This window comes from Podarcis pityusensis, assembly GCF_964106645.2.
Source record: "Podarcis pityusensis genome assembly, chromosome: 12".
NCBI classification, from domain to species: Eukaryota; Metazoa; Chordata; class Lepidosauria; order Squamata; family Lacertidae; genus Podarcis; species Podarcis pityusensis.
The window spans coordinates 53,856,284-53,878,627 of NC_138037.1; the positions used below are offsets into that span (position 1 = coordinate 53,856,284).

Genomic DNA, 22,344 nt, shown 5'->3' on the forward strand with positions numbered 1-22,344 from the left:
TTATTAGCCTCATCCCATGACAGCCGTGACTATTCTTAAGTAAAAAATTAAAATTAAAATAAATCCAACTTTTAACTGAGGATTAGAGTCCAGTCCGGAAAGAAAAGGTGGCTCCAGAATTCAGTTACAGATTCTGAAGTTTTAAATCTCCCAGAAGTTTGAAAGATGTTGTGAGAATAATTTCCTGAAAGGTGGCAGATCCACTGACCTGATCCAAACATCTCATTGATGTGGGTGTGGGTGATTATGAACACGGGGACAAACCCTTCTTCTTACGTTTTTCACAGAGCAATTTGAAAATTGCGAGCCCTGTGCTCAATTGCCAGGAAGCTGGGCACTTGGGGAGCACTGTGCAAGGGACTTTGCTAAGTGTCGACTGTTAAGTTGTGGGTGAACGTATCAGACGACACAGCGATTCTTCAAACAGTTCTTGTTTATTCACAGGCCAGGACAGAACTGAACTGAAGGGTTCAGTCAGCCTGCTTATATAGAGCTCCAGCACAACGTAACTGTAACAATTTTCTAAAACTATCCAATCACTGAACGTCACTTTCAATCCCTTATTTGCATAACTATCTACAGTATCCCCCTGCTGGCCCAGGGTGAGAACTTCAGAACATAATATTGACATTATGATATCAGGTTACTGAGAAGTGGGTTGTTGGGCCCACCTGGCAGAATTGGCCCCGGGGCCATGGGGGAAAATAAGGTCCTGACCCATTAGTCCAAAAAGGTCCCCCACCCCTGGATCTATACTGACCGGCAGGGGCTCTTCAGGGATCCTGCTCAACCTGGTGATGACTGAACCTGGGATCTTCTGCGTTCATTGCCAGTGAGCCAAGACCCTTTCCGCAAGGGAACTGTTATGTACTAAGCTTGGATCCTAGAACAATAGGCAAGGAGGATCCTAGAATGCAACAACTGATTGGCCTGCAGGAAAAGACCAATCAGGCTCCAGGAGAGAGGCAGAATCAGCCTATTAGGCTGGTAGGATCCTAGAATGCAACAACTGATTGGCCTACAGGAGAAGACCAATCAGGCTTCAGGAGGGAAGCAGAATCAGCCAATCAGATGGGACTCATTGTGTAAATAATGTATATAAAAGCCTGAGGTTTGGGGGGCAATTGAATCACTGTTTTAGAAGCTGCAATAAAGAGCACGAAACCACTACAGGACTCCGAGTATATTTCAGGAACGCTACGTTCAGGTTTGATCTGCAGGCTTGTTCCTGTGCCCCTCCATCACGGAGACTTCCACAAAAGCAAGGGAGTCCCTCAACTCTCAACACGGCTTCCTGAGCTTCTCTGCATTGCAGGGGCCCAGCTGTAGGGCAGTCTAGTAACTACGTTGATTTCCCCAATGTAGCAGTCGGTGTGACAGTTACTGCTGACGGGTTTGCTTCCAAAGCCCCACATGCAAAACAAGCGTGCTGTAGCCCACGCACAAGGTCTCCCAGGAGCATCCGCCACATATAAACATGCCGCAAAGGTCTGCTTTGTAATATGATAACTTGCATCTCCTATCTGCCTTCCAGGGGAATGAGCTATCCTAGTTATTTAAACACTGACAGAGCTCCATGCAATCAAATGTGGTTCAAAATTCAATGGAAAATAAGGGCAGATATAAAAAAGCCCATTGCCTCCTGACTGTGGGGAAAATGATGGTTTTTATACAAACGAATTATCTGTTTTCAAAAGCTCTGCATCGTTATGGAAACAGAACAAATAGTTTATTTTGCTTGTCTTCTTTGGATATGAAATCCCAGACCTGCCGCTAGCCTCTGTGCAACTAAATCTGTAGGAAATACAAATTTGAATGAAGCAGCTGATTTTGTACTGCTTTCCTCCATAAAACAGAACCTCTGGATTCAAAATAGTTTGAGAAGCACAGCAAGAACCAACTCCTACTAGTCTAACACAGCCCTGTGGAAATCCTGAAGGAAAGCAGCCATCTGTAGAAAATAAGATTCACTATCACTTGTAATACCCAACACATTTCTGGATTGTTCCTCATTAGGGGATAAAGTACACCCAAATGGCAGTGGGGACAAGTGCCCAAATCACTGTAGGCAAAATTATCCCCTCAAGTCAGGCATAGGCAAACTCTGGCCCTCCAGATGTTTGGGACTACAATTCCCATCATTCCTAGCTAACAGGACCAGTGGTCAGGGATGATGGGAATTGTAGTCCCAAACATTTGCCTATGCCTGCCTCAAGAGTTTGCCTATGCCTGCCTCAAGTACTGAGGACTTAGGGGACATTTTAAGGCTTCAAATTCCATAAGTGCATATGACTGAAATGCAAGTCATCTGTTGCAATACCTACAGAAATAGCCCACTGCCTCTATGACCAATATTGCTTGTTGAAAAACAACATATCCAAACGGTGTACATGTTGGTCAGTAGTGGCAGTGGGCTATTTCTGGAGGTATTGCAACAGATGACTTGCATTTCAGTTACCATTAAATGGGAAATGGCACCTCAAATGTCAACATTTAGAAAGCTAGTACTGTATGTTTGGGAAACTTCCTGCAGTTAGAGAACACTTTTTCACCACCTTTTTTTTGCTAAGCAAGCCCTGTACTGTATTGCAACTCTCGGTTCATGTGTTCTTCAAGCCAGTTGTACTGGCATACATGGGGCTGTAACTGTGTTCTGCAACACACTCAATGCATGCAGGGGAAGATCAGTTGTGGTCATGCTGTAAACAAAAATCTGCCCTTTTCCCCTTCTGGGGTATCCAAGAGCCCATACAGAGTCCTTACGTAGGTTCCCGATTGGTAGGAGAAAATAACAGAAGCCAACCAGATAATATTGAGAAGCAAAGCAGCCAGTAAGCCTGATCTTTATTGATCTGTTGCAACAGGGTCCTCACTCACCACACGCAGGAGGGAGGAGGAACCCAGAACAAAGGTGTGCCTGCCCTTATATAGACATTTTAAATTCCCTGCCCTGGAGCTCAAGACCACCCCTCCATACATCATACCTACACCACAGAAAAGGCGGTCTACAGCAGAAATCTGAGTGCGTTGTTTATCTCGTCTAAACAGGTTACCTGTTTAATGGTCACTTGATTGGATTGCCTGGGGAGCCTGGCCAGTCTTTTGTAATGATAAATACTTAGTTCCTGAGCCAGGTCACAGGCTCACACCCTACTCATATCTTAAATGTGCCCTTAAGACAGGATTTGTGAAGGAAAAGACAATGGTGAGGCTTTTCCATTTTCCTTTGACTTTGCAGAGAAAACATTTGGTCAGTTTTGGGAATAAATAATGGTTTCAGGTCGGTCTTCCTGTGCTGATCTACGTACGTGCTTGGTTGGTACACTTATGAACATTTAACATATATCTAAGACCTCAAAATTCCTATCACAGTCATCAAATTGAACAGCCCCAGGATTTACAAAACCTGCCTTTGGGCACCTCTCCAAATCAGAAAGCACAAATAATGGGGGGGGGGGGGATAACCGTCTTAATACAATGACAGTGTGATGCACAACACACAAGAAGTGCTGATTGGCCCAGTTTAAATGTAACATTCGCGAAGAAATGGCAAACTGACCGTGAATGGCAGAGGAACCCCATTTGAACAATGCAGGAACTCGGGTTTTGAACTGCAGCAACCTTCGGGACGTGGGTGGCGCTGTTGGGACGCGGGTGGCGCTGTGGGTTAAACCACAGAGCCTAGGGTTTGCCGATCAGAAGGTCAGCGGTTTGAATCCCCACAACGGGGTGAGCTCCCGTTGCTCGGTCCCTGCTCCTGCCAACCTAGCAGTTCAAAAGCACGTCAAAGTGCAAGTGGATAAATATGTACCACTCTGGCAGGAAGGTAAACGGCGTTTCCGTGCGCTGCTCTGGTTCGCCAGAAGCGGCTTAGTCATGCTGGCCACATGCTGTACGCCGGCTCCTTTGGCCAATAAAGCGAGATGAGCACCAAAACCTTGGCCTGAGAACATATTATACAGCACACTATTTGGAGCTTTTTGAGTATAAAGTACAAAAGGCTAGTGTAATATGCAATTTTTCCAAGGACAATAACTGAGAATCTATTTCTCATTCCATTTGTGGTTTTAGCAACAATGTAAATGTGACTTGACTTGACTGATATTAACTTCAGGACCCTAAGACCTGTACGAACACTTGTTCCCGTTCTGCTACTTCTCCATTGTTTAGCATCCATTATCTCTTTGGCTGATTCCCTGTTTCCTCAATTTCCTCTCCACGTCCCTTCCTTGCTTTTCATTGCCCTTCACCCTTGAAAATGGACTCTATGGGTGCACTCTGCAGTCTTAACTGTTCATACTGATATGGTGACATGGACCTAGGAATAAGAAGAGAGGGAAGGACAGAATTTTCTGATATTTCTTCTTATTCTTAAATCAAATCAAGCACTGATTTACACTCACATAAATTGCTCAGAAACCAGTAAACTCACTCTGGATGGGCACTAGCTAAAGCTCAGAGTTTAGATTGATTTTCAGCATAAAATGAATTGTGGTTTTGACAGGCATGCTAACTATAGGACCCCACAGGGTGTAAGCAATGTTTTCTAGCATGCCAATATCCTCAACAGTTGTTGAGTGCAACTGTTTTGGCTGAGTTTTTGCAGTGCTTCCAGTCATTAAGCATTTCTGAGTATTGGGGAATCCATGATTCTTTCAATATGACTGCATGTATATTTTTCAATGCTAAAAATGAGACATGAAATATATTATCCACCCTGTATTTTCCCCAAAATACATGTCACATAATGGAACCAACATTGAAATTCATTGAAAGACCAACGTAGTTAAGCAGGGACAGCTGGCTTAACAACCATTGGAACGAAGGAAATGTGATTTTTTAAAAAAGTTGCATGTCATTTATTCAGATAAAATCCATGTAACTGTGAGAAAAAGAAATGGTCTTATTTTAAAAATGACTGTAGCTATTTGTGGATCTTACTTGTGGCATCCAATTAATGAACTACATAAGAGATGCAATCTATTGCTTTTGCTATTGGATTGTGGGAACTGTTTAACTGTTCGTTTCCTTAGTTTTGACAAGTGAACGATTCCAAAAATTTGTAGTTAATGGGAGTGGTCCCCCGCCCCTGCTGAAGGCACAGGTTTAAAAATGTGGCTAAGAGAACACATTTGTCTTTTCTTTTCTTCAAACTGGTGCGTACCCTGTTGTGGAAAGGCACACAGAAAGCAGGGGGCCTGTAAAATTGCTCCCGTACATGCTCCATTTTTCTTGCAGATCTACCACGCCTCATTTACATGTGCTTCTTTCCATGATTGAATACAGAGGCTGCGGCGCTGAAAGAGCTAACTTTATAAATAGCCCCCTTTCCTTCAGAGGGGGTTACTAATGAATAATTAGTTCCACAATTGCGACTATAATCAGGTAAATTATCTGCAGACGTAGCAGTTACTATACGGCTTATTTCCCTGTGCAATTAGCAAACACACTGCAAGTCGGGGCTTGTTCCCATGATCTCTTTTGTCTGGAGACTGTTAATCCTTATTGATTACCCCTGATTAGCAACTCTCCTGGGGTGGAGGAAACTAGAACTGTGTGTACCCTACCCCTCTGTTGTTTCTACCAGCAGCCGGCATCAGAATTAAACCCATCGCAAGGAAGCGATTACTGCTGTACAACAAACCCTACTGAAGTTCTCATGGGCTGGCTGGCTGGGTGAATGCCATTCCCCAATCTGAATGTGCCTTGTTCCTCAGGGTAAGAACAGCAGCAACAATAACCTGAGCTAGACCATGATTGGGAACCAGATGGCCTGCAGTTCTGAAGTGACTAGCAATAGTCTTTACAGTGGTACCTCGGGTTAAGAACTTAATTCGTTCCAGAGGTCCGTTCTTAACCTGGAACTGTTCTTAACCTAAGATACCACTTTAGCTAATGGGGCCTCCCGCTGCACCACCGCCGCACGATTTCTGTTCTCATCCTGAAGCAAAGTTCTTAACCCGAGGTAATATTTCTGGATTAACGGAGTCTGTAACCTGAAGCGTCTGTAACTCGAGGTACCACTGTATGTGTCTTGCAAGCACTTGCTATACTAAATCCACTTTCACTTTGATAAGCAAGGGTTGCTAGCGCACTAGAGACCCCGAGGCATTGCTATTCTGCAATTAGCCAGAAGTGAAATTAAAATTCAACACAGCACTGAATATAAGGCTACATTAACTTTCAATGCTCTCCCCTACGGCCAACAATCATCTATAATGTTTACTCAGAAGATCACCCCTGTTCAGCAGTGACCCCTTCCAATGTCAGTTAAAAAAAAATTCTCCATCTAGGGTCAGCCTTTTACTTTTTCCTGCTAATGACAGTTAGTCATTACTGGTTTTCTTTCATTTCCCCACTCATTTGTGTGTTGTTGTTTTTAGTAGAACAGTGTTGTGATTTTGCCCTAAAAAAAAAAAAATGCTGAAAGGAAACCAGTAATTAAAATCCTCTGAAGAGTGAACACAAACTGACTAAGAAGCAACTCATAACTAATATCCCAGCTTTGATGAGGAAGGAACAATTAAAAAAACAAACTGAACATGCAAACAGGAAGTAATTCATTGAAGGTACAGTAGCCCTTAGAAATTTCAACAGGGCTTTGTCTGTCTACATAGAACAGACCAGATTTACAACAGCATTTTATAGTTGGATGGAAAATGTCTGAACATACTCCAAAAGGCAAGTGAACACAGGGTGGAAATTCTGAAAAAATGCAGAAGTAAACTACATTTGTGGCCATCATGATGGGATAAAAGTACATTATAATCATCAACCTCATCATTAAAATTTCTATACCTTCCCTCATCCAAGGAGGCCCCATTAGCTAAAGTGGTGCTTCAGGTTAAGAACAGTTTCAGGTTAAAAATGGACCTTCGGAATGACTTAAGTACTTAACCCGAGGTGCCACTGTATTATTTTAGCTGAGATGGCTGCTAAAAAGTTTTACAGATTGAAAATGGACAAAAACTATATTCTATGTTTGCTTGGACATAAAACTGGGACATTTACATGCTTGAAAAAAATATCTCACTACTGTGTGCCAGTGAAAGGATTATTTCTCTACCGCCATTACATCAGCACATTTCTGAGTGGTGAGGGGTTTATTCGCAATTGCCCAAATCGAAAGGCTGCTGGAAGCCTTGGAGATGGGCTATGGAACATGTTTGCTAGGCACCTATCCATTTAGGGATGGCAAAGAAAATTAATTTTCTTTGTGTTTTAATGAGAAGTAACTAAGTCACACTTTATGAACAAATATAAGATGTGAAACGCAATTAAACTTTGAAAATTGCACTGCTCTGAATTTATGTATGTGTTGGGGAAAAGTGAACATAAAGATTGCTTGCAAAGATGTGCATACAGAAAAGTGTCTACTGGGAGAAATTGCACTTAAATCCCAATGAATTATTATGGGGATTGTTTTTTGGGGGGGTGTTAATCGCAAATTGCTGCGGAAATGTGGAGAAGTGAATTTAAGAGTGGAAAAATGAGAAACAGAGAGAAACAGAAATTAACAGATATTTTGTCTAGCCTCAATGCCATTGAATCTAAAGCATTATTACAGTCGTACCTTGGAAGTCGAACTGAATCTGTTCTGGAAGCCTGTTCAACTTCCAAAGCGTTCAGCTTCCAAAGCGCAGCTTCTGATTGGCTGCAGGAGCTTCTGAAAATCGTTTGAAAACCGGAACAATCACTTCTGGGTTTTGATCGTTTGGGAGCCGAAACATTCAAGTCCAAAGGCATTCGGCTTTGAGGTTCCACTGTATAGTCTGATTCTACGGCAGGGATCAGCAACGTAAGGCCCATGGGCCAGAAGTGGCCTGTGGAGGTCGTTTGATCAGCCCACGAGCCACCCCCAAACTGAGCTGCCCACTCGCACACTGCGCTAAATCGGTGCCGAAAACAGCGTCTGAGCAGACAATGAAAATCACAGGCACGCGAGCTCTCACATACACATGATCCGACCCATGGAGGGGTCTCCGCAGGACCGATCCGGCCCAGACAAGATAAACCTTGCTGGTCCCTGTTCTATGGGATCAATTTCGGTTCTTGAGGCCTGAAAATTTGGACAAGATGCTGGAAGCTGTGCGGCTAACTATAGGGTCTCGCAACCCTTGTACATCATGATGAATTTGAGAGAGTGGGTGCATCTCCTTGCATGACGGGGAGGTGACTTGAAAGAAGCCATAGTTGCTCCTGGAAATTATCTATTATGGGCTAGAGGCTTATGGGAGCTACCCCTCAGTCCCAAATGTCCACTTTGTGGGGAAGGTGCTCAAGATGCAACTGCATTAGGCGTGGCTGCCCAAGTCCTTGTTGCAGGGGTGTGCCGGATGAAACAGAGATGTTGCGAGGGGGTGGTTCTTAGGTCTGGGAATTAGATGGCTTGTCTGTTCTGGATGTGGCTGCACTCTCCCTTAAGGTACAAGTGCATCATCTGGGATATTTTTATGAAGAGCTGTTTTAAATAAATACAACAAATAAGAAATCAGCACATACCTATACAGCTATGCTGCTTGTTTTGGACATTTGGAACGAGGGAGGCGCCTTTCAGCAAAAGCACGAAGAGGAGCATGAAGTTGAAGGAAGGAGCCATCTTCCAACTCACTCTCATTCTGGAAGTAAAAACATAGAGGAAGGGTGGGGGGAAATTTCTCAAAATCAGCATTGATGTAAGTGAAATTCATAAGGACTGACATCCTTTAATTTCATGGAGGGAGACCCGAGTGCAGGACCAATGCATGTGGTTCTTGCACCTGAGGAGCTGAGGTAACCGAGTGCTTTGCCAATAAAGAACCAAACTTCCAGCCGCATGTTCTCACTGGGTTTGTGTGAATGCGTGCATGTGTTCAGGACAGAGAATCTATCCATTTCGGTTTCTCTCAATTTCTCGTTTTCCCAATCTTACATTCAGCTCCCCACATTTCCACATCAATATGCAATTTTTTATAAGCCATCATGAAATTCACTAGCATATAAACACCTTTGTATGTTATTTTGCCTAATATGCACAATATCGCAAAGCAATTTCCCCCAATACAATGCATTTTTGTATCCACTTATATGCACACTACCCTGGTATATGCATTTGTGTAAAGGTAAAGGACCCCTGGACTGTTAAGTCCAGTCAAAGGTGACTATGGGGTTGCGGCGCTCATCTCGCTATCAGGCCAAGGGAGCCAGCGTTTGTCCACAGACAGCCTTCCGGGTCATGCGGCAGCATGACTAAACCGCTTCTGGTGCAATGGAACACCGTGACGGAAACCAGAGTGCATGGAAATGCTGTTTACCTTTCTGCCGCAGTGGAACCTATTTCTCTACTTGCACTGGTGTGCTTTCGAACTGCTAGCAGGAGCTGGGACAGAGCAATGGAAGCTCATCCCATTGTGGGGATTCAAACCATCAATCTTCTGATTGGCAAGCCCAAGAGGCTCAGTGGTTTAGACCACAGCGCCATCCCTATGCATTTTTGTACACACTACTTGGCTGAAGAACTGTGTTACAAAATCAGGATAACTGCAAATTTCAAAGGATAGCTGTTGTTTTGGTTCTCATCTTGTTTTGAAAAGTATGAATTTGGCAAATTCACATTTAATTGTGAACTCAGTTGAATTTCTCATGCATTCCTCTCTTCGTGCACTACTTTTAATTTCCCACCCCCAAAACATGGATATGGTTGCATGCTGAACTTCAGTCATGGGATCTAGAACTACACACAGCAGCTGTTATCATGTTTGTATTCTAAGTTTGTATTCTAAGTTCGACTTGGCAAATCTTCCCTGGAAAGCCTAATTTATGATGCAACCTGTCTGGGAAAATTAATGAGCAAACGCCTAGATTTTATTTCATCGGAACTGAGAATGATGGCGTCTGCCACTTGAGGAGGACTTTTGGATCAGCGTGTGAGAATTTATTGCAAACAAAAGACTTACCAGCTTTTTTTAAAAAAGGGAGAGCCTTACAAAGTTCACACAGAAGCATAATATTGCTTACTTTAACTCGCCTGTGGAAACAACTCAGAGGCTATTAAGAAGAAAAAGGATAACAACAAGAAGATTGAAAGATGGGACTGGTGAACACTAAAAGCAGCAGAAATATGAGATGACTGGACCCTTACTGAACTCGAAGCATGGGAACCCCCAACAAAAATATATAATTTGGCAAAATATTTGGACTTTATGATATGTATTGGTATAATTTGGAATAATTAATGTGATATGATTGGATTGTTAAATGGAAAACTTAATAAAAAATATTTTTTTAAAAAAAGAACTACACACAGCAGCAGTTGTCTCTAGCAAAGCGAATAACAAAGCGGTTACTAGATTTTGATGCAAAGAGATGCAATGACAGGCAAAAAACCAGCAGGCAGTGCTTCTCCAAACACAGTAGCTCTTTGTCAGGGACAACTGTGGATGGTGAATTTTGCCCTCAGAAGCCCCTCTTAGAATCAAGAGAAGTGCCACCCTAATGACAGAAGCAGTTAATGCTGCAAGAAAAACTATTGCCAGGACATGGGAATCATTACAATTATTAATGGTGGAGCCATGGTATAATGCAATTTTGCCAACAGCATTTTGGAAAAACTGACACAGAAAGTAGCAAGAGCCAAAAAGAAACATGGCAATTTTTATGCGGTCTTTTTTGATTACAGAAATGAGGTATATGGTAGAATACTACCCATAGATTACAGCACAGTTTGGCTTGCATGCAGTACATATTTAATTATTTCCCCTTCCCCCATCCTATACATTCCTCCAAATTCTAATTCTAATTGATATGAAATACCTTTAGCTTATGGTCACCCGTCTAAGCAATGCACGTTACTACACATAATTTCATATCTGTAATAATTTTGGCATATACGCTTCAACACCAACCTTGTGAATATATTCAGAAACGTTTGTTATTGCGCTATTTTTAATTTTCTGCAATTGTTGCATGTCATATGCCCTAATGTAAACAAAGCTATATCGCAGTGCAGCCATGTTAAGCGGTTTGAAGGTGGAAATGAATACAAACTACGTCACCAAAAAGCAACCCAGCAGCAAAAGCCGCATGCCTTACCAGTAGTTTCTGCAGCAGTCTCTCCTAATAGAACAGCAACAGTGAAGAAAAAATGCCTCCTGAGAAGAGGAGTCTCTCACAGAACTGGCTCAGTCTTCGTTTTCCTCTTCCTCTTTTCTTGACAAGTGTGGTTGGGTTAGCAGGGTGTGTAACCCGGCAGCAAAGTTCGCTGTTTGGGGTTTTCTCATAAACTTCATTCATCTGAAACCAAAGCATGAGGCAGAGATACGTTTACTGACCAATTCAAAATTTGCCTTACCCCTTGATCCTATGAGTCTCTAGTGACATCAGCAATGTGTCTTGCAAATACAGTGGTACCTTGGGTTACATACGCTTCAGGTTACAGACTCTGCTAATGAGAAATAGTACCTCGGGTTAAGAACTTTGCTTCAGGATGAGAACAGAAATCGTGCTCCAGTGGCGCAGCGGCACCGGGAGGCCCCATTAGCTAAAGTGGTGCTTCAGGTTAATAACAGTTTCAGGTTAAGAACGGACCTCTAGAACGAATTAAGTACTTAACCCGAGGTACCACTGTATACAGAATACAAATAAAGAGGGAGCATTGCATGACTTACTTGCATGGCAAGGTTGTCCCAGCCTGCAGGCAAGATCTTCCCCACTTGCCAAGATATTTCTATTCCCGGTGAGCAACTTGAAGGGCCAACCCTGAGGCTCCAGTATTCTCCCACCTGAGACCCTGTTTCTAAGCCTTGTTCCTGCAGGTGCCAACTTGGGAGAAAGGTGAAATATAAATACATTTAATAATATTAATAATAAATCCAGGTTCACACATGTAAACCAGGCTTCCTCAACCTTGGCCCTCCAGATGTTTTTAGCCTACAACTCCCATGATCCCCCAGCTAGCAGGACCAGTGGTCAGGGATGATGGGAATTGTAGTCTCAAAACATCTGGAGGGCTGAGGTTGAGGAAGCCTGAGGTAAATTGTCGGTGTCGGAGTCACGGTGATGAATAAGGTTGATCAGTTAATAGCTTTTGTCCTGTAGACCTTTCCCAATGGACACCGGAAAATGCCAAAGTTCAAATAAACAGAAAACATTTAATGCATTTCCCGTTCTTTAGTCATGCAAATATATTTTTCTTGGCAGCTGTGAACTTTTAAAGATAGTGCTGCTGTCAGATTTTGTATATGGATTATTCAAACTATTCCCTTAAAAAGGAAGAGAGAGAATGTACAGGCAACCGTGAAAAATGGATGCCTCGTTGGTGCATAGCAGTCAGCCAGGTATTCTAAATGCAAAATGACATTTCTGTACCGGGTCCACTGATCTCTTTTTCTTCTTCCTCTCAGCTGAAATTCTTGCTAAGGTAGCAGCACATTATAAGGCCTATACATCCTTTAATCTTCTGAAGAACCTTTTAAACGCACATCAGATTATGACCCACAACACCTTGAAGTCTGTTAAAGCTGTAGGCCCTAAATTGAAAGGCATTACTCAGAAAAACAATGCTTTCAGAATATGAAGCTTTCAAGGTACATTTCTCATCTCCGAGGCCATTTTTCCTGAACGCAACATATCCTAATGCCACCACTTAAACAGTGATCCTTCTCTGACCCTTTCAAGGAAGGGGAGAGAGAGATGTTCGTTTCTATTTCATTTTTAATTTGTTCGCTGCCTGTCAACACTGCTGCACGCGACGGAGTTTGCAAGCCATAAAAACGGCAAAACCTGCAACAAAGATCACACATCCCATAACAATACCATCCCATACAAATATGCCATAATGGAAAAAAAATATGACAGTTAAAAAAACACACACAATTTACGGTAAATTGGCCAAAGCAATATTCAATACAGTGGTATACCTAGGGTTAAGTACTTAATTCGTTCCGGAGGTCCGTTCTTAACCTGAAACTGTTCTCAACCTGAAGCACCACTATAGCTAATGGGGCCTCCTGCTGCTGCCACACCGCCACCACACGATTTCTGTTCTCATCCTGAAGCAAAGTTCTTAACCCGAGGTACTATTTCTGGGTTAGCGGAGTCTGAAGCGAATGTAACCTGAAGCGTCTGTAACCCGAAGTACCACTGTAATCCATTTAACAGATGTTGCGGCATTGTGGCTGTGTGTGCCCCTGGCCCAGATCTTCACTCTAAAGGTGGCCTTAGGTAAACTGATACTCTCTCAGCCTCAGCATTTGAAGATGATGGCCTACAACAAAGTGCTACATTTTGCATTGCTACTGCTCAGGAGACAACCTTCCATTCCACTTCCAACAGGTCTCACTCCCCCTCGCTCCCAAGTGTCAGCAGACTTTCTGTGGTCATTGAATGCACTTGGTTCTCACTGGGCTTCTTTAAGGCGGGGGACATCTTCCCAACTTAGGTTTCCCCCATAAATGTTTTCATCAGTTCTGCAAACCATTTGTTTCCCTCAACCTGCTGCTATTTCCATTTTGTGTGTTGCTAAAGTTGTTTTGTCCAGCAGCTCTCATGGACTGAACATCACAAACAGAGACACTCAAATGTTGTTGGGTTGTATGTGAGAGAAAGAGAAAGAGAAAAAGAGAAAGAGAGAGAAAGGAGACTTCAAAGCTCTTCCTTCTAAGACAAGAAAATACCCACAGAAAGAGTGAATGAATGGGATGGCAGCTTTATATTTATATATCCCTTTTCTAGCTACTCCAACCCACTCTAAATCCCCCTTCTAGGGTTCTTCTAAAGGCTTTTGCACTTCCGCAAGCCTCAGGCTAAACCCGAGCCTACTGAGAGCTCTATCCTATGCTGCTATGGCTACATAGGTGACCACAGAGTGAGAACTGTATTGGAAAGAGAATATGTTACAGGGCTGTTGGAGGAAAATAAGCGAAGAACCCTATCAGTGCTGCTGCTATTGTCATCTACCAATGCATTATTGGATGTGCCAGACCATTGTCTTGCCTTAGTAATGGGCTGGATGAGAGCCAATAAACTGAAACTCAATCTGGATAAGACCAAGGCACTGCTAGAAGGCGGCTCCCTGGTTGGCGATAACTCGCTACGTCTAAGAGATGATGGCGAAATGTTTCAAGTTATCTGAACTGAGATATAGTAGAACTTGTAAGTGAGCATACAGAATATATTATTTAAAGATATCCAAAGGTCATCTATGGAAACACACATGGAAAGAACACCCAAAGAAGGAAACAATGTGAATTGTTCATGTACTAATAGCAGAAGTTTCAAATCAATGGAGGAACTGACGTTTGTGGTGCTGAGTGACTAGAGAGAGCAAGTGAGCAGAAGTAGCAGAACATAGAAGAATGACTCAGTGGGATCTTTTTATCTATATATATATATCCACAGATAACAATATTGTTGTTGTTTAGTCGTTTAGTCATGTCCGACTCTTCGTGACTCCATGGACCAGAGCACGCCAGGCACTTCTGTCTTCCACTGCCTCCCACAGTTTAGTCAAACTCATGCTGGTAGCTTCGAGAAAACTATCCAACCATCTCGTCCTCCATCATTCCCTTCTCCTTGTGCCCTCCATCTTTCCCAACATCAGGGTCTTTTCCAGGGAGTCTTCTCTTCTCATGAGGTGACCAAAGTATTGGAGCCTCAGCTTCACAATCTGTCCTTCCAGTGAGCACTCAGGGCTGATTTCCTTAAGAATGGATCGGTTTGTTCTTCTTGCAGTCCATGGGACTCTCAAGAGTCTCCTCCAGCACCATAATTCAAAAGCATCAATTCTTCGGCGATCAGCCTTCTTTATGGTCCAGCTCTCACTTCCATACATCACTACTGGGAAAACCATAGCTTTTACTATACGGACCTTTGTTGGCAAGGTGATGTCTCTACTTTTTAAGATGCTGTCTAGGTTTGTCATTGCCTTTCTCCCAAGAAGCAGGTGTCTTTTAATTTCATGGCTGCTGTCACCATCTGCAGTGATCATGGAGCCCAAGAAAGTAAAATCTCTCACTGCCTCCATTTCTTCTCCTTCTATTTGCCAGGAGGTGATGGCCATGATCTTCGTTTTTTTGATGTTGAGCTTCAGACCATATTTTAGATAACAATACACACACACACACACACACACACACACACACATATTTGTTGCAGGAAAGGTTGCTCTGTATGTCAGAGACCCTACAGCTCCTTCCCCCAAATAAAACTTAAATCATCCCACAAATTCACTATGTATAGAAATGCCAGCCAAAACTGGGAACTTAAGTATGGAGGAATACTATCGCCCTGATCAAACTCTGATGGTGATCTTGAGACAGAGGGGATAGGAAGGTAGTCAAAGAAGAAGTGCCATTTGAAACTGGCAATTTCAGCTATTCTTGTATTGATTGGTTGAGTAAATGTACGTTTTGGTCTTGACAAAGGAACATTTCAACCCCCTTGATGCAACATATGATTGTGACTTGAGGAGAGAAGCATTAGGCGACTCCGTTTACTTCCCTTCCCGACACACCCCTGTATGGTGTAGGGAGAATTTATCCCCCTTAAACTCACCTATTTATTTAACAATATTTATATACCACTTATCTGTAGATGAAACCTCCAAGTCGTTCACAAAGAATATAAGCCAAGTGACCTTCTGCTCCAGTTGTTTCCTTCTGCAATTTCTGTCCTTTTTCACGTCTATTATAACTGCATTTAGGTCACATCCTGACACCAGCTCCCCATGTTTGAAAGCCTCAGGTCCTCGTACACCATTAGGGAAATGGACAAAACCTGGTCCTTGCCAATTTTCCCTTTATGGTGACATAACCGCCTCGTGGGACCCAGGAAAATTGCTTCAAGAACAAATAAGCATTTATGAGCAATCATGACTGAGCCTACCCAAGAGTGAGATGTTCCTGCGGCCAGATACTGCTCTTTCAATCAAGAAGCTTTCAAGGTGGCATTCAAGCCTCTTTTCTTGTGTGTTTCTTTGCCATCTTGCAGTTTTTTAAAAAGCACCATTTCTATTTCATTTTACCAAGATATATATGCACGTGTTTGCTAACTGCACAGGGAAATAAGTTGTATGATATCCTAAGTACAGTGGTACCTCGGGTTACATACGCTTCAGGTTATATACGCTTCAGGTTACATACGCTTCAGGTTACAGACTCCGCTAACCCGGAAATAGTGCTTCAGGTTAAGAACTTTGCTTCAGGGTGAGAACAGAAATCGTGCTCCAGCGGCGTGGCGGCAGCAGGAGGTCCCATTAGCTAAAGTGGTGCTTCAGGTTAAGAACAGTTTCAGGTTAAGAACGGACCTCCGGAACGAATTAAGTACTTAACCCAAGGTACCACTGTATCTAGAAACCACTGCCTTATATCTCTGTTTATTTCCAAACTGATAGACACTCAACCACTGTTCACTATTAGAGGGAATGATGATATTGGGGATTTACATAATCCGGCATCTAATTCTACACACAATAATACTATATCTTGATGGAAAGTACCCACATGAGAAGTGGTGCTGGGGACAGAAATACCCAGGCTCAATTCCCATCTAGAGTTGTCAAGTGACTTTAAAAACTTGACACATCTTGTCCATGTACCTTTAACAATAGCTTGATCTGCAGAAACCAGCTTACCATGGCATGGAGATAAGCAACATTGCCCACTCAGGTTTGAACAAGCAGAAGAGCAAGGCAACTAAAATATTTGACAATCCTATTCGCCTCTGATCTGAAGCAGAACACAGCTTTGGACTCTGGAACCCCAACTAAGTATACAAACAGCTCACACGAAGCAACCCTCAGAGATAGCAAACTCAATTTTTCTCTCATTTACCCTGCAGAAGTCAATGCAGGGAAATCGATGGAAGATGGTGTAAACAAGGAAGGGGAGATTGGAAAGGTATTAATCTTTGCAGCTTTCTTGCTTTAATGTAAAAAGTTTCCACAAAGTCTCTGGCTTTACAAGCTCCTGCTAGTATCATTAAATCGCGCCTCGCAAGGCTGAAGCGTTTGTGCTCTGTGGGACGGCTGCCTGGTTGACTGAGTAGCATTCTCATTACTGACCTTCCCGTGGTCCTTTTCAGGGGATTTAACTAGCCAATTCAATTAAACAGCATTTCCGACAAATGTACACATCTTGTTATAATACCTGTTGAGACACAATTCTATCACTTTGGGCACACTTTAAAACACTTCTAACAGTGTCCAGTGAATAATTACATTCTGTCGCACACATCCTGATATGTATTCTTGGCACAAAGTTCATTAAAGCGTGTGTGCCGGCAGGAGAGGAGGATATAGGAACTTGCATTAGCCGATTTTAGATTCTCTCATCTCCCTCTGCTTTAAATCAATTGATCTATCCCCATTTACGTGCTCTGCGCTTTTAACAAGCCCTCCTTTTAGCACAGAAACAACTCTTTGTACGTGAAAGCCATAATGAAAAGGTTCTTTTTAACAGGAGTAGTGAAATAACAGCAGCAACAATAAACGAAAGCTCAAAAAACTCACTCAGTGCTATTATTCTGATTCTCTCTCTGGACTCAGCTACACAGATGTAAATATGGGCAAGAAAAGGCCACAACTTTATTGATTACAGCAAGTGAAAAGGTATTGGCTTAGGCATTGGATCACGTCAGTTGACTCCACCCACTCGGAGAGGGGTGAGTCTAAAAAGGGGGTTTATTCACCAGAAGGTGGAGCCTGTTGATGCTAATCCAACTATAAGCTCTCCCCTGATGTCTCCGAGGGTCGTGCCATGGTCCCCGCCACACAGGCATCGGACAGGATCCACGACCGCCGGATTCCTTTAACGGAATACCCAAAAATTGAAGGCGTAGGCGATGCCCCAACTACAATGTGCTCCGCCAGGTAGCCGCTAGCAAGAAGAAGCTAAGGAATTTTGCACAGTGATTATCAAGCCCAACAGGAGGCTAATTCCAGTTGGTTTTGAGGCAAGGTAAAATCGTGGGGGCGAGGGAAAGGTTTGAAAGAAGAAAGAAAGACCAGTTTATTATAACGTTTTAAGTGTTTTACGTACATTATACAAATGTGACACTAGGTGGCAATGGCAAGCTAATGGCAAATTCAATGTATTTTTCAAAACACTTTAAAAAAAAGCATTTTCACAGTTTTTTATATGTGTCTAGATTCCAGCTCTATCTGCCTAGGAACCATACCTAGATTTTGCAGTGACTGGCACTTTCAAAACAGAGTGGGACTTATTCCTGCTGTGGGCAGGAACAGGCCCAGGAGTATGGGAGGCCAGATGTAAAAGCGGGCGAGCCACCCTTTCTCTTTCATTCCCACACACTTACCTCTCTCGCTTGCTCCCCACGCACCTGCTGCCAGTGCCAGATTTATGTATAAGCTAAACAAGCTATAGCTTAGGGCCCCACTCTCTTGGGCTCCCCCCCAAAAAAATTAAAGGAAAAAAACCTGGATGTACATTTCCAAAATGTAAGATAAAAAACAAATAAAATAAAACCTACATACAGCAACAGTGTTTTGTGTTGTGTAGGCTCCTATGATGAAGTAATGGCCTGCTAGCCTACTCCCTAAAATGTCACTGGTTTGCTCATTTCTACATATAGGGTGCCTACATTCTGCATGGACTGGCTGTAATAATTACAGTGGTACCTCTGGATGCGAACGGGATCCGTTCTGGAGCCCCGTTCGCATCCTGAAGCAAACACAACCCATTTCTGCGCGTGTGCGGGTTGCAATTCGCCGCTTCTGCGCATGTGCGTGACGTCATTTTGAGTGTCTGCGCATGCACGAGCGGCGAAACCCGGAAGTAACACACTCCGTTACTTCCAGGTCGCCGCGGAGCGCAACCCGAAAATATTCATCCCGAAGCATATTTAACACGAGGTATGACTGTACTTTGATAAAATACATATTTTGTTATGTGCAATTGGCTTTAGATACCTATTAGGTCCATAAATACGCGGGTGGCGCTGTGGGTAAAACCTCAGTGCCTAGGACTTGCACTGGTTGGGTGGTTCGAATCCCTGTGGCAGGGTGAGCTCCCGTCTTTTGGTCCCAGCTCCTGCCCACCTAACAGTTTGAAAGCACCCCTAAGTGCAAGTAGATAAATAGGTACCGCTTTATAGCGGGAAGGTAAACGGCGTTCCGTGTGCTGCGCTGGTGCTGGCTCGCCAGAGCAGCTTCATCATGCTGGCCACGTGACCTGGAAGTGTCTGCGGACAGCGCTGGCTCCCAGCCTCTTAAGTGAGATGAGCGCACAACCCTAGAGTATGTCAAGACTGGCCCGTACAGGCAGGGGTACCTTTACCTTTACCTTAGGTCCATAAATTACCATATAGCAGATATTCAACACAAAAAACAGCAGCAATTTGTTGTTGACAAAGGACAGCTGGACATATAAAGGGCCCCATTACCTTCAGTATCTTAGGGCCTCATCAAACCTAAATCCGGCCCTGCCTGCTGCCAGGGAAAGGACAGATTCTTCTTGCCAGAGGTCCAAACTGGCCTCTTGCAAAGGACTTTCTCCCGGCCGCCTTCCTTCCATTGCGTCATCTGTTTCACCTCCCTCTGTGATCCTTCTTCCTCCTTGGAAGTGAGTCCAAGGGCTGCAGGTTACTCACCTGAGATAATATATTGAAAATGAGACTATTGTATAAATGCCCATAGAGAATTAGGGTCTCTGCATACTAGCAATCTGAGGGTTGAGGTTTGTATTTATTATTAATTATGATTATTAATAATAATACCCTGCCCATCTGGCTAGGTTGCCCCAGCCACTCTGGGCAGCTTCCGACACAAATGACAATAATGATAATAATAAAACAGCAAACATTAATAGTAACAATCTGACCCAATATAAAAACAAATGATAACTTTTAAATAAACAACTTCTATCAAATAAAGCAATATTGAATAATCCATTAGAATCCAATAGTTAAACAGTAAAATTAAACATCAGCAAATAATAATTCAACAGTTTACACTTATCAATTACAAAGAATTACTAATCTGTAAATAAAAATAACAGCAAAGCACAATGCATAAAGTACCACAAAACATACAAAACCATGTAAAGGGATCAAACTGAGAAACAAGCTTATAAAATTTTTAAAAATATCCCTGAACTCCTCTCTTCCCCGCTGATTCCGCTGTTTTCAAATGCTCCCAGGGCTGGGGGCTGGGGCAAGGCAGAAAGTCTCTCTCCCCTCCCAATACTGAAGATTGTAGGAAGCTAAGAAACACCTGGAAGCAAGATAAGCCAAGCAAGCCTTAGTTTAAATAAAAGGTTATTTCCTTGTGTTTGTAAGCAGGAAACATTTGCCATAAATGCACAGACAGAGATATATCATAATAGCACAGGAAAACATTTCGAGTTTACCACTGTGATGAAAAATTCATTATTCATGCACTGACACCAGTCTGTTTCTTTAATCCTAGACACAGCAGTTACTTCTGATGACTGGAGGATATAAATACAAAGTCCCTGGCGATTAAAGAAATCTGTAACTTTTATCCAAAATTCATCATCTCTTGTTTACAGAATACGGCTTTATTTTTGGCTCTAGTGTTCCAAAACACTCCACAATCCATCTCTACTCACAGCACATTTATGAGGCCCAGAACTCTGCCAATGCCTTTCTTCTGTCTAAGGAACCAAATGGATTGCAGATTCCCTGGCCTACGGCTTATCAGTGGGGGGCGAAGAGGTTTAATTGCCATGGAAGAACCAAGAGAGAGAGGAAACATTGAATCAGCAGCTATTTTTTAAGACAATATATTCAACACTTTCATCGCAGAAGCCAATTCCCTGACAAAGAGTTAGATAGCTGAGAAAGAGCTTCAGAGAGAAAACGAGATCACCATCACTGGAAGGGATTGGAGGGTCACAAACACCCCTATTCTATATCCAGATCTAGATAGCAAGTCTGGCCACTGGGGATGGCAAAAAGCCAATCAAAGGAAGACTTGTGATTCTTCTGAGCATCTGCAGTGACTTTCTTGCACCACTATAATCATGTGGTAAGAGGAGCAATGGCACACCCAAACAGACATTTAATGTACATCTAAAGCACACTGTTTGCCCCCAAAGAATCTTGGGAACTGTAGTTTGTTAATGGGGCAAAAAACCTGGCTAGACCCCCTGTAGCTACGGCTCTGCCTTATGATATTTGAAGATGCCTTACATGTCTCCTCTCAGTCTCCTCTTTTAATAATAATAAATAATAAATTTTTATTTATACCCCACCCTTCCCGGTTCAGAAAACCGGGCTCAGGGTGGCTAACAACAAATTTAAAACATTTAATTGATGCAACAAAAAACAGCATGAAATACAGTATAAAACGTAAATGACAATAAATTCAGAATTCAAAAATCAATTTAGGGGGAAATCCATCCAATAAACATTAGATGATCACCAGGGCTAGCTGGCTAAATTAGTCCTATTTGGGCCAGCAAGAAGACCCAGAGCGGGTGATCTTCATAAAAAGGGGAGGGGGAGGGAAGGAAGGGGAATAGAAGATCAGGCTAAGTTCAAATTGAAATCCAGGCGGAATAGTTCTGTCTTACAGGCCTTGCGTAAGGAAGTTAAATCCTGCAGGGCCCTAGTCTCATGGGACAGAGCATTCCACCAGGTTGGAGCCATCACTGAGAAGGCCCTGGCCCTGGTGGAGGATAGTCTGACTTCCTTAGGGCCCGGGACCTCTAAACTATGATTATTCATGGACCTTACAGGCTAAATATCCCCCACTCCCTTGACCCAATCTACTGAGGAAAGCCCACAGGTTTATTTACAATAGGTTTACAATATGCCATACAGATTATGGCCTTCATGCATCTTTATCATTTTGATATACTCTTGCCACAATACAAATAACACAAAACAGACCCATTATTTCAGACAAGGTCTTCCTCTCGCCTTCCCAATCAGCACTCATGCAGAGCTACTAAATTAGCAGTTAAATGCATTTTAGATTTTTTTCCTGTGTAAGAAGACAAGGATTCTTATCCTTTTTAAGCTGCTCGCAACTTCAGTTTAAGGCACTTGTGACATACTGCAGAACCACATCTGCACAACATAAATCTTCCCCGCTGAGTTGTTTTTTTAGCAGAGTGCGCCATGACACGTCTGCTTTGGGCGGAAAGGAATCTGAAGGCGCAACTCAGATTCAGAGTGACACGTTCTTATATTAGGAGATAAAAACAGCATTTTTAATAAAAAAAATCCTCGTGTTATTTAACTCTAATCTAGTTAATAATTGGTTCTTCCTCCTGGGTTTGGCATTAGAGCATTTAATTAAAAGGACGGGGTGCTCTTCCTCCCCCCCCCCTTTGTGGATTTTTACCAGAGTGGAGCTACAACAAGATTGATATAGATGACAGG

The 22,344-nt window shown here is 42.8% G+C and overlaps 1 protein-coding gene across 7 annotated transcripts in view; it reads right to left on the bottom strand.

The window, feature by feature from the left end:
• AOAH (acyloxyacyl hydrolase) overlaps positions 1-19,502 on the bottom strand; it is a 99,402-nt gene extending 79,900 nt beyond the window's left edge. For 5 of the 7 annotated variants that reach the window (XM_080975917.1, XM_080975914.1, XM_080975911.1 and 2 more), the window contains exons 1-3: positions 17,486-17,523; positions 11,071-11,271; positions 8,503-8,618 (exon numbers count right to left, since the gene is read on the bottom strand). In XM_080975917.1, the coding sequence (XP_080832043.1) occupies positions 8,503-8,617 (115 nt within the window). In that variant the 5' untranslated portion in view covers position 8,618; positions 11,071-11,271; positions 17,486-17,523. Of the gene's footprint in view, positions 1-8,502; positions 8,619-11,070; positions 11,272-17,485; positions 17,524-19,377 lie in introns of those variants that run through there. The other 2 variants (XM_080975913.1, XM_080975912.1) reach the window with 2 other exon arrangements.
• Between the last annotated feature and the right edge of the window lie 2,842 nt (positions 19,503-22,344).